The sequence below is a fragment of the Schistocerca cancellata genome, chromosome 3 (assembly GCF_023864275.1).
Source record: "Schistocerca cancellata isolate TAMUIC-IGC-003103 chromosome 3, iqSchCanc2.1, whole genome shotgun sequence".
Lineage (NCBI taxonomy): Eukaryota > Metazoa > Arthropoda > Insecta > Orthoptera > Acrididae > Schistocerca > Schistocerca cancellata.
Window position 1 is genome coordinate 765487481 of NC_064628.1, and position 12573 is coordinate 765500053.

Sequence of the window (12573 nt, forward strand, 5' to 3'; positions counted from 1 at the left end):
GGTATTTTCTATTCCACCTATGCTAGTCTCCGACCAACGGTGTGGGATGACAGAAGTTGCAGGGAGTCTTTTGGATGGTAGGCGTCAGGCGCAGATGTTAAGAGGTTGCGATCTGATTGGTGCACAGTTCGGTGATCCTTCCTTGTTGTATTCAGCTGTGGTCGACCGGAATTTTGACGACAAATAAATTGGTATGTGCCCTCACGTTCCCATACAGTACAACTGTTGTGGATTGGCAAGACCCACTATAAGGAAGCAGAAAGGCACGCGTTTAAGCTCACGCAGGCTGACGTGAGGTCTGGAACAGGACAAGGAATTGAGACTAGCAAAAAACGTACGTAGCTTCTGGAATACTTAACTTTAATCCATAATTGGTGAACATCGCTCTTGACGGTACATGTTTTACAGCATCAATAGTAACTGGTAATGGCGTTTTGCTAGGTCGTAGCAAATGACGTAGCTGAAGGCTAGCAAATGACGTAGCTCTCGGCAAATGAGAGCGTAATTTGTCAGTGAACCATCGCTAGCAAAGTCTGCTGTACAACTGGGGCGAGTGCTAGGAAGTCTCTCTAGACCTGCCGTGTGGTGGCGCTCGGTCTGCAATCACTGATAGTGGCGACACGCGGGTCCGACGTATACTAACGGACCGCGGCCGATTTAAAGGCTACCACCTAGCAAGTGTGGTGTCTGGCGGTGACACCACAACAACACCGAGGCACTAGAACGTCAGAGTGCCCAACAAATCTGGATATTACATGAGTCATTCAACTGCCCAAATGGAGATCCACAATGGGACCCCTTTCAATTTGTGCCAGCTGCTCATAGCTCTGTTTCACATGAGTATGTGGCATCTATGTGTCCTTCAGTGATTACTCACCACCTGATGCTGTTCACGACCCTTACATACCTTACCAGACCAGGTAACAACACTGTTTTACGTGTACCAGCGAATTTCAAATCTGATCATTTTGATACCCGCCGATGGAATGTACGTGTACGAAGTGACAGTAATATCAGACCACGTCTTCTTGGTGCTTCACCTTTTTGTTAGATAGTGTATTAATTATCCTTTAATATTTAATCCAGTTCCATTATGCTTTATTGGGCTAGAAGGTTAGCAAGTAAGTGGAACATATATGAACCAGCTTCGTTTTGGTGATGAGAGTTTAGTGATCGACGTTAAGTTAAAAAAAAAAAAAACTTAAGCAACGAAGGAAGAATTCAATACAGCAGTTTTGAAAATAAGATTTATAATCTCTTTCGACGAGACTGAAATATCGAAAAAGAAAATAGCACAAATTAACGTCACAGATCCAGTTAACAAGATTCTGCGTTTGAGGCAGTTGAAGACAGGGTTTGGAAGGATAGTTAAGGAACTGAGAAGGAGTGTATAATTATTCTTGAGTGTGCTGCTAAACTAAATGAGGCTTTCAGAATTAATCAATTATTCAAAATGACAGTCACAATCGCATTATTTATTTTGTGTGTGTGTGTGAAATCGTATTGGACTTAACTGCTAAGGTCATCACTCCCTAAGCTTACACACTACTTAACCTTAATTATCCTAAGGACAAACACACACACCCATGCCCGAGGGAGGACTCGAACCTCCGCCGGGACCAGTCGCACAGTCCTTGACTGCAGCGCCTTAGACCGCTCGACTAATCCTGCGCGGCTATTTATTTTGCCGCCACCGGTTTCAAACAGCGATGGGGTCATCTTCAGAGCAATTTACACTGTAAAGTTATAATATTAGTAAGTAACCATGTACGTAATCTACAAGCAATTAGTCAAAGTTACATAAATAAATAGATTTTTATACCAATTTGGTCGCTCGCTGGAGTCGTCACCCTGCCTGTGCACGTTTGGTAACTATGCATGATTGGCTCTCTGCGTGAGCTTAAATAACGGCCAACATCACGTGGGCAGACGGTAACGCCCTCCTCGGTGACCAACGGTAGTTACATGCTTAAGCAAGAAATCATAAATTTTAAAGTTTTTTCCAGTTGTAATATAAAACATAATAAATAATAATAATAAATATAACTAATTAAAACTCGAGAAATTTACAATTATTTAAAATTTAGGTAACTGTTGTCCCATTCATTTTCTACATCATTTGTGGATAGAGCAGAGCCCTCTATCTTTTGTGCTAGGAACGCCGTTACCATGGGCGATAGTATATATCAAGGGCCCCCTAGCCTGTGTGGTTGGGACGCTGTCGTCATGGAGAGAGCCAACCATGTCCACTCTCCTCTATCTCCTGTACACTGCTGATATGCCCAAACCTTCCCCATCTGTTCATCTTCTCCAGTTTGCTGATGACACCGCCTTCCTAGCCCTTTATCCTACCCTTAAACGGTCCCAACGTACCCTCCAATCCCACCTTGACCAATTCACCGCTTGGTGCAACCAGTGGTTCCTCTGTATCAACCCCTCCAAGACCCAGGCGATCATCATAGGCCGCACCACCCGCTCCTTCCGCCTCCATGATTTCTACCTCACCATTTATGGCCCTCCTCTCCACCTCACTCCTACCCTCAAATACCTTGGCCTCACCCTCGACCGCCACCTCACCTGGACTCCCCATCTCCTTACCATCCAAAACAAAGCTCACAACCGATTCCGCCTCCTGAAACTCCTGTCTGGCTGGACGTGGGGTCTGCATCCTTCCACCATCCTTCACATCTACAAATCCTTGATCTGCTCCATCCTCTGTTATGCCAGCGTAGCTTGGATTTCCGCCCGTCCCCATACTATAAAGCCCTCCAAATCCACGAATGCCATGTGCTCTGCCTCGCCTTCCGCATCCGCCTTCTGTCCCCCATGTGCATCCTCTACGACCTCATCCCCTTCCCCCACCTTCTCCTTTTCCTTGAACACATCCGCACACTATATATTGTCCGCCACATTGATCCCCCTCACCCCCTGGTGTCTCCCTTCCTCTCCACCCCCAACCCATTGCCGCGCCTTTACCGTTGTGTCCTACCCTCTCTCCATCTCCACACCCTCCGCCTCCTTTCCCAACACAACTTCCACCATCTACCCCTCCTGGAAGATGAGCTTCACCCTGACATCTACCCTTCCTACCAACTCTAACCCCATCTTCCTGCCTCCTCCTCAGGGCTCCCCCTTCATTCTCCTGAGTGGCTTCCCTCTCCTACTCCCCCTCCCTCTCTTGTGCCTCCTTTCAGTGTCTCTGCGCTCCCTCCTGCCCTGTCTTCCCTTTCCCTCTCCCACCCCACGTGTCTGCTGCCTCTTCGTGAAACCCACGGTTGCCCCTACTCTCTTCATCCCGTCGCCTCCCCTGCTGCCCCTTGCTCTCCCCTCCTTTTGCATCCTCTCCGGCCTCTCCCTCGGCAGGTCCCACCTGGCAGTTTTATAGTTCACTGTGTGTGCTCCAAGTGAGTTTTACATGTGTTGTTCTGGAGTGTTTTTAATACTGTGACCGACTTTTAATCTGTGTATGTGCATTCAGTGCCTTCTTTGTGTTTTAAGAATCGCCAACTGTGTTTTTTAACTTTCTGGTGACTTTTTTAATTGTCCCCACCATGAACGTCTCCATGTCAGTGTATTTTTAACTCAATTTTCTCCCCTTATTCTGTTTTATGTTCCCTTTTTTATCGCCTTATATATGTAACATTTTATTCTTGGTTTAGTTGTCATGTCACTTGGCCGAAGAGCAGCGGGTTGTACCGCTGACAGCCCGCACCTGCCCGTATGGAACAGGGGAATGAAATCACAATAAAGAAAAAAAAAAGCCAACCATACCCAGTTACCAACCGTGCACAGGCAGGGTGACGACTCCAGCGAGCGACGAAATGGTTATAAAAATCTGTTTATTTATGTAACTTTGACCAACTGCTTGTAGATTACGTACATAATTACTTACTAATATTATAACTTTACAGTGTAATTGCCCTGAAGGTGACCACATCGCGGGTTGAAACCGGTTGGCGGCAAAATAAATAATGCGATTGTGACTGTCATTTTGAATAATTGTTTATAAGTAACTTAATCGCTGTTTATCTCCATACAACTATGTTGTCTAAAATTTCAGAATTAAGCTTCCGAAGTGTCCGAGAAGGAAAGTTTAAAACCATAGATACCACAGACTCTAAATCAGTACCAAAACTGTTCACAAATTGTTTTTCGTGTTCATTTATGACCAGAATTAGGATGCCAGTCTTGCAGAGACGTTGCGGAAGAAAACATGTTCATCGTGGATTGTCTCGGGACTGCCAGCACTGATTTTTATCCTTGCAGTGATACAAGTGTCACGAACGATTTGCAACGATGGTTTCTCGAACACGCTCCACCTTCACATGTGTTATAGCAGTTTCACGAATATTCCTATGTTACTCGTTTGTAACCATCGTACGACCTTTGCTCTTCGTATATGTGCCATTTTTGCACTAGTGAATTTGGCAAAGATCGTTTTCCATCATGTAGTTTCCACATTATCAGATACACTGCTTTCCGTCGTGGTTCATTTCATTACCGCACACGCGCATTCTGCATAGATGTGGACGTGGTATTCTGAAGTAGCTCATACTCCGTGTGTTCTTATATCTTCCACATTAAAATCCTAAAACCTCCTTGAACGAGACTTGTACAATATTTGCTTTCGATGAAACAATTACACAGTACGTAAACTTTTACCAATTCAGCAGCGAGCGAAATACATTCCTTCCTCACGTACGCTCATGTTCAGAAATAAACAGGACTCCTTGAACGACTAGAGATAGGGCTTTCATATGCACAGGACATGTACATTAGGATGTTCTACATCTACATATATACTCCGCTAGCCACCAAGCGGTGAGTGGCGGAGGGCACAATTCGCGCCAAAGTCATATTTCCCCCCCCCCCCCCCCCCCTTCTGTTCCACTCGCGGATCCCTTATCTTTGAATGATGATCATTACGCGATTTGAAAGTTGGTGGTAATAATATATGCTCTACATCCTCGGTGAAGATTGGATTTCGGAATTTAGTGAGCAGCCCCTTCTTTTTAGCGCGTCGTGTATCTGCAGGTGTGTCCCACTTCAAATTTTCTATGAGATTGGTAACGCTCTCGCGATGGCTAAATGTAACAGTCACGAATCTTGCCGCTCTTCTTTGGACCTTCTCAATCTCTTGAATCAGACCCAGCTGGCAAGGGTCCCATACAGACGAACAATACTCTAAGTCTGGACGAAACTAACGTATTGTAAGCTATTTCCTTCGTTAAAGGACTGCATCGCTTCAGGATTCTACCAGTAAACCGCAATCTAGAGTTCGCCTTACCAGTTACTTGTGTAATCTGATCATTCCATTTGAGATCATTTCGAATAGTCACACCCAGATACTTGACTGATGTTACCGCTTCCAAAGACTGATCATTTATTTTGTACTCGTACATTAATGGGGATTTTTGCCTTGTTATACGCAGTAGGTTACACTTACTAATATTGAGAGATAACTGCCAGTCATTACACCACGCATTTATTTTCTGCAAATCCTCATTGATTTGCTCACAACTTTCGTGTGATATTACATTCCTGTAGACTACAGCATCATCGGCAAACAGTATAAGGCCGCTGTCAACACCATCAACCAGATCGTTTATGTAAATCGGAAAAAGCAGAGGACCTATCACGCTGCCCTGTGGCACACCTGAAGTTACTCTTGTTTCTGTTGAAGTTACCCCGTTCAGAACGACATACTGCTCCCTGTCTGTTAAAAAACTTTCTATCCAACCGCATATGCCATTGGACAGACCGTAAGCGCGCACATTTTGCAGCAAGCGACAGTGCGGAACTGAGTCGAACGCCTTTCGAAATTCGAGAAATATGGCATCAACCTGGGAGCCGGTATCTAGAGCCTGTTGTATATCATGCACAAAGAGGACCAGCTGTGTCTCGCATGACCACTGTTTCCTAAAACCGTGCTGGTTTCTGCAGATGAGCTTCTCAGAGTCTGGAAAAGTCATTATGTCTGAACACAAAATATGTTCCATGATTCTGCAACAAATCAGTGTCAGTGAAATGATTAGAAAATGAGTCACTTCGGTTCAGCATGTGTCATCCGCCATGGGGCCTGCGTGATGGCATCGACACGTATAAGCCGCGAATGACATCCATGCTGTATTCACCTGGTTCCAAAATTCGTATGTGGTGGTTGGCACTGGGACACTGCGTTTCACCCACCCTTTGACCATATACCACACTTTTTCGATTGGCGACAAGTCTGGTGATTTGGCGGGCCAGGCAAAAGGCTGACATTCTGTGACACCATGAAGGCACGTGTTCGTGCAGAAACATGTGGTCCTGCGTTGTCTTTCTGAAAAATGGCGTCTCGAGTGTAGTGCAGAAGGGGAATGGCTACGGGTCGCAGGATGTCATCCACATGGGTCACAATGCTCACAGTGCCCTGGACACGCACCATAAGGCCTTGAGTTGGCACTGTGTGTCGTCTGCGAATGCAGTCACTGTGATGCCGTTCCCCCTGTCTGTGGCGAACCAAAACGAGGCCAACATTTTCAAACAGATGCTGGACTCGTCCTAAAGCACTATCTGAGGCCATTCATGTCCCCAGTGACGTCGTTGCATGCACCACTGCCGTCTAGCATGTTTCTGCCCATTCGTCAAAGCTAGGCGGAGAAGTGGACGACGTGCATGTAACCCATTGCCGTAATAAACGGCGACGGACTGGTACCCCTGATAGTGTGCAACGCTTTACACTGTTCTTCTGTTGCGCCAGAGCCGAGGAGGACGCAGATCTGTCCTGGACTGTCAGTTGGATGAGGTGTAGATTTTCTCGGCGGTGGTCTGGCTGGTACGACCCAACTCGTCGTGTTCTATGGCCTTCCGTGAGCCATTCTGCACACCCCCAGTCTCACACGAGCAGCAGTTTCCTGGATGGAAACATTCTGCCATGCCAACAAAGCGTCCTCTTTTAAACCCATTGATTTGATGGTACGGTTATCGCATACGTCCGCGAGGCATCCTGCACGTCTGCTCAAGTGACACTCAAGGCACCGTCGGTTTATAGCGCTTTTTACCGGTAGGTGGTGTTGCGCCGAGATGTAGATGAAGATCTTAAGCCCGATGGCCGGCATGGTTCAAAAGCTACTCATTTCTGCAGTACACATTAATGTTCATGTCCTCTGGATATGGATGTCCTGTCTCTAATGTTCTGTTTCTTCTGAACATGAGTGTACCTCTGCCTATTCAGCGTACATAATATGACAGATTGTGAAATACGCCCTGAAGACTACCAGTCTTAGAGCTTGTGGCACTTCTGAGGTCAGAGGGCCTCACAAAGTGTTGGTGGCCGTAATATCCCATCACTGTTGACTTTACCCACAGACGCGACACGGGGACGTAATACTGGACATGCTGAGTCCGGGCCGCGACTACGTCATCACGCTGCGGCCGCTCTGGCTGGAGCCCGCTGTCGCCCGCCACGCCAGCGACGACGCGGACATAGACGGCGCTTCCGACGCTACGGTGGCCGTCTTCAGAGACGCAACGCTGCCCGGTGAGTAAGACGCCGCTTGTGACCGCTTTGCGATAGGAAGCTGAGCAGTTCTCTGTCTGGCACAAAGCTGGCGTTGATGTTAAGGAAGTTTGTTTTTGTTATGTTCACACTATGTCTCCTAGAGACATAGTGCTTATTTCTGAATAAGCACTCTGTACTCGCTTTAAATTCCCGATTGGTCCTATAACGTCATCTGCGAACTCGCCGTCTCCCTGTGCTGGGAGACTTGATCCACCAGTTTCCGCCTCTGCCCTTTACCAGAAAAATCGTCAATAGAGTATGTTGTTGGGTGCAAATGGATTCTACCCGCATAGAGTACACGAGTACGCAAGTATAATCGCGGACTCCGGGCATCCCTGCTACATATACAACAGCTGGACGTTGCAGCGCCACACCTCTCTTTATGTTATTACTTAAACATACATCAGTAAGCGTGGTATCTAACACACAGTTGACATAAACATTGATCAAGTACGTACACTGATAAGCCAAAACATTATGACCACTGGCCCGCGACGTTGGGTGCCGCGTGGTGGCGTCGAGGACACATGACGCGGTAACAAAAATATCTAAGCAGAACAGACATGCCCGGGGATCAGCCTAACGAAGGTATGGGCTGCAAACGGGGAAATTCATTGAGATAAGCGGCTTTGACAAAGGGCAGGTTATTATTATGTAGAGCCTGTGAACGAGTATCTCGAAAACGGCGAACTTGGTCGAATGTTCACGTGTTTCTGTCGTGTGCATCTACGGCAAGAGGTAGGACGGTGAAACTGCCATGAGGCGCTAAATGGTTGGACGTCCACGACTCTTCACAGAACGTGGGTTCAAATGGCTCTAAGCATTATGGGACTTAACATCTGAGGTCATCAGTCCCCTAGACTTAGAAACTATTTAAACCTAACTAACCTAAGGACATCACACACATCCATGCCCAAGGCAGGGCTCGAACCTGCGACCGTAGCAGGCGCGCGGTTCCGGACTGAAGCGCGTAGAACCGCTTGGCCACAGTGGCCGGCTCAGAACGTGGGGTTCGGAGGCTTGTCTGCTCTGTGGCATCTGTGGCATGGTGCCCGCATGCATGTTTCGGAGCACACTGTTTATCGTACGTTTTTGGAGCTCCGCAGCAAACCGCCCCTACGTGCTCACATGTTGACACAACGGTATCGTCAATTACGATTGCAGTGGGTAGGGGACCATCGCGATTCGACCCTTGATCGCTGGAAACGATTCGCCTCTTCGGGAGCATCACATTTGCGCTACACTGGGTCGATGGTCGTCTCTAAAAACGCCGGCATCGTGGTGAACAGTGGCTCGAAACATACAGCACGTGACGGATACTGGCTGGTGGGAGCAGAATGTGCTATCGGAGACATTTTGCTTACTTGCTTAAGACCTGTGGTAATAATCGATGACAGCTGCGAACCACCTGCGTCCCCTCATACTTGATGTCTTCCCTGACGGCGATGTCATTTTTCAGCTGAATAATTGTCCGTGTTTCGGAGTCAGAACAGTGCAACAGTGGTTTGAGGAGCTTTATAGTGAAATCACGTTGATATCTAGGCAACCAAATTCGCTCGATGTCAATCCCATTGAACCCATATGGGTCGCTATGGGGCGCCATCATCGCGTACGCAAATCAGCGGCCCGTTATTGACGCGAATTGCATGACCTTTGCGTACATCTAATGCGACATACTTCCACAAACCTACCAACAAGCTGTCGGATCCCTGATACGTAGAATCAGTGATGTATTTCGTTCCAAAGACGGAAAAACAAGCTATTAAGCAGGTGGTCATAATGTTTGCCTCATCAATGTATAATAATTCAGCTTGACAGTTTCAAACTTCCTTTCCGATTTGAATTAGTTCAATGAAATAGATTAACTTATTGCAAGCCAGGAAGCAGAGACTGAGAACACTTCAATCGTTTTACATGTCAACAATTCCATTAAAGTTCCATGCCTTCCGAAAAATTAACAACGGGAGTATCATCTCTACAGTTCTCTCTAACTACTGATCGCCGATTTAATTCAAACTTCAGTAACTCCAAAATACTCAACAAGACTTGGTTATAAAAAAGAGTAATGTTCTCTTTATGAAGTTAGATTTAAATTCAAATTATTATTCCCACATATGCATTCACTTTAGAAAGTCATGAAGGATAAACAAATAACTTTTCACTTGCATCGATGTATTTTATTACAGATTAAATTTTACACTAACATCGATGTTAGTCGTGTGAGGTCAAGACTAGAACTAACTAATTACCTTTACATTTTCAATTTACAAAACTGATCGTCTACTGTTACGTTCGCTAAAGACAATTAAATGTATTTAATCTTACGTAAAACAGAGGGCGATGACACACGCTGGCGGAATCTTCTTCCACACGATGGCCTTCGCTTTTTGAACAATAGCTGTCAGCTTTTTATTTGGCGGCAGTGCCGAAGATGCTGCCGACATCGTGTTACGGCATGGAACAGATGCAGAAAACTCATTTAAATATACTAATCCAAACTTTACAATCACACAAAATGCACTGACAATAATACTACTAAATATTTAACGTCATGCATGTATAATACATATAAAGTACTATTACCTGCAAACTGACCGCTAGCAGACATGATGGAACTATCTAGATATTCGGTTACACTTCTTTTTTCTTTTGTGTCTTTGTTCAACATCGACGTGCAGGGTCGTCATGGTTATTGACGGAATTGGCGTTCTTAGTTTATGGGGCGGCCGTATGCCTTTCCTGTCACCACCCTCTTACCCGCTTGGGACGCAATATGCGTATCCCGACTGTCTACGTGTACTGTTGTTCATGTGACAGTGGGCGAGAGTTTTATAAATGTTGGTGAACCGTGTAACTGAGGCTGGACATGGATTCCAGCCCGGCACTCGCCTAGTGATATGTGGGAAACCGCCGTAGAACCACATCCAGGCTGGCCGCCACACTAATCTTCGTCGTTAATCCGCCGGGCGGATCCAGTCCGGGGCCGGTGCACCCTCCTGTCCCAGAAGTGGCGCTATAACACACGCGGCTATCCATTCGGATTATAGTTGGGTATGACGATTATTATATACTAATACAATGACTGATATGTCAGCAGTGAATGTTGTTCTGTTTATATATACACACTGAAGAGCCAAAGAAACTTGTACAACTACCCAACATCGTGTAGGGCACCCGCGAGCAGTACTGTGTATTGACATGGGCAGTCCTGATATACAACGTCTGTACTGTAGTAGACTACAAGTTAAGGTACTAATTTCGATCAACCCTAACCAAATGGAGTTGTACACGTTGACGGAACTTACAGGCATGGTTTTCATGTATGGACAATCAAATGGAAGCAGCAGAGAAGCGGAAAGATTCTATAGGACCAAATATTCGTACTGTAGTAGACTCTAAGTTAAGGTACTAATTTCGATCAGCCCTAACCAAATGGAGTAGTACACGTTGACGGAACTTACAGTCATGTTTTTCATGTATGGACAATCAAATGGAAGCAGCAGAGAAGCGGAAAGATTCTATAGGACCAAATATTCGTGCAGAAGACATCAGGCTCACACCACGTTTCCAACGATTAAATGGAACAGGCTGTTGGTCAACAGAACAACGACCGAAGACGATGAGCTTGGATTTCATCATTGAAAAATTGCGAAACTTCACACGCTTAACTACGAAATCCTTGCTTGAATAGGACCAGCCCTGCTTGTGTAGCAGTGAAGCGTGTGCCCGAATCTTGGTCCGACCAAACATTGTTCCAGTCTGCTTTTAACCTAGCCTTCACCTCTGAACGCTATGAAGATCCGCAAGGAACAACCAGTGGTTGGGATTCCACGTTTAACCGTAGAGTCCTTTCTCTGGTAGGATTAACGGGGTGGGTTAGGGACGCGCAAGTCGCCGACTTGGCGTCCAACTGAAAGACTTTGTCAGGCCGTTGAGCCACAAGGTATTATTACCACTACGGAAGACTACAGCACCTGACGTCCTTCTTCCGATCTTGCAACTAACTTACTGAGTTTGTAATGGTCTCCGAAATGCCATACACATTTTCCACGTAAGGAGAGATATTAGCATCTCAGTTGGCTTGAAGCAGGAGCGTTGAAGCTGCATTTACCTACAAGGCTACGATACAAGGTACGCTGCTTTAAACACATATTTGGATTGGAGTAGCTTATTGTTACGTGTTTTCCGAAGTACATATGCAAGCAACGAGTATAAAGTTGACGGATTTTCACTATCAAAGACAAAAATTAACGCTGAATGTATCTACTGAAGATATATTGAACTTCTGCTTTAATTTGTCTGCAAGAAAGGCTGTAGCGTATACAATGCCAGCAGTGACATCTGTCGGTGCCGTGGAGAAAGCTGGAGCCGAGACGCGTCTTCATACATTTTGCGTAATCCTGAGTCAAAAGTTTACTTGATTTGCGGACTATTTTTTTTGCACGGTTTTTAGGCCGTTTTTTTAGTATTTCGGTAAAATGGATAAATTGTAATACTGTACAAAAATAAAGTTACTTGTCTTTGACAGTTTCACATTTCTGGAATATATTTGTCAGGAGAATGCTCCTTCTTTATTGACACTTAACGAAACAGGCTTGGTTACCGTCACGTACTGCAAACTGGCTACTCCGCAACAGAAATCATGTTGTTTTCTCTAGTTTTCGAAGTGTAATTCCTTGATGACAGTGCAAAGACATTTCAGGTTGAACTACCAAACTGATCCTCAGAGTGGATGAAACATTCGCAGATGGTACTGACAGATTCTAGACACAGGATGTGTATTTAAAGGGAAGAGTCCAGACCGCCATCGTGTTTCCGACGGAAATGTCGCACGAATTCAAACTGCATTCCATGTAGTGCTACAAAATCAACTCGACATGCCAGTCGGGAGTTACAGCCGCCTACAACAACAATTTGGTATGCTTTAAGACGTCGGTTAATTATGAAGCCGTACAATTTACAGGCTCTACGGCGTGATGACAAACGAACACTGAAACGTCCCCTTTGAAAAATTGTACATGACTGTGCTT

The 12573-nt window shown here is 45.7% G+C and overlaps 1 protein-coding gene across 1 annotated transcript in view; it reads left to right on the forward strand.

Annotated features, from left to right (window-relative positions):
- The window catches only part of LOC126175796 (uncharacterized), a 314318-nt gene that overhangs the window by 122609 nt on the left and 179136 nt on the right, over positions 1-12573 (forward strand). Inside the window, exon 4 of the mRNA XM_049922776.1 lies at positions 7351-7522. Within this exon, the coding sequence (XP_049778733.1) occupies positions 7351-7522 (172 nt within the window). The remainder of the gene's footprint in view (positions 1-7350; positions 7523-12573) is intronic.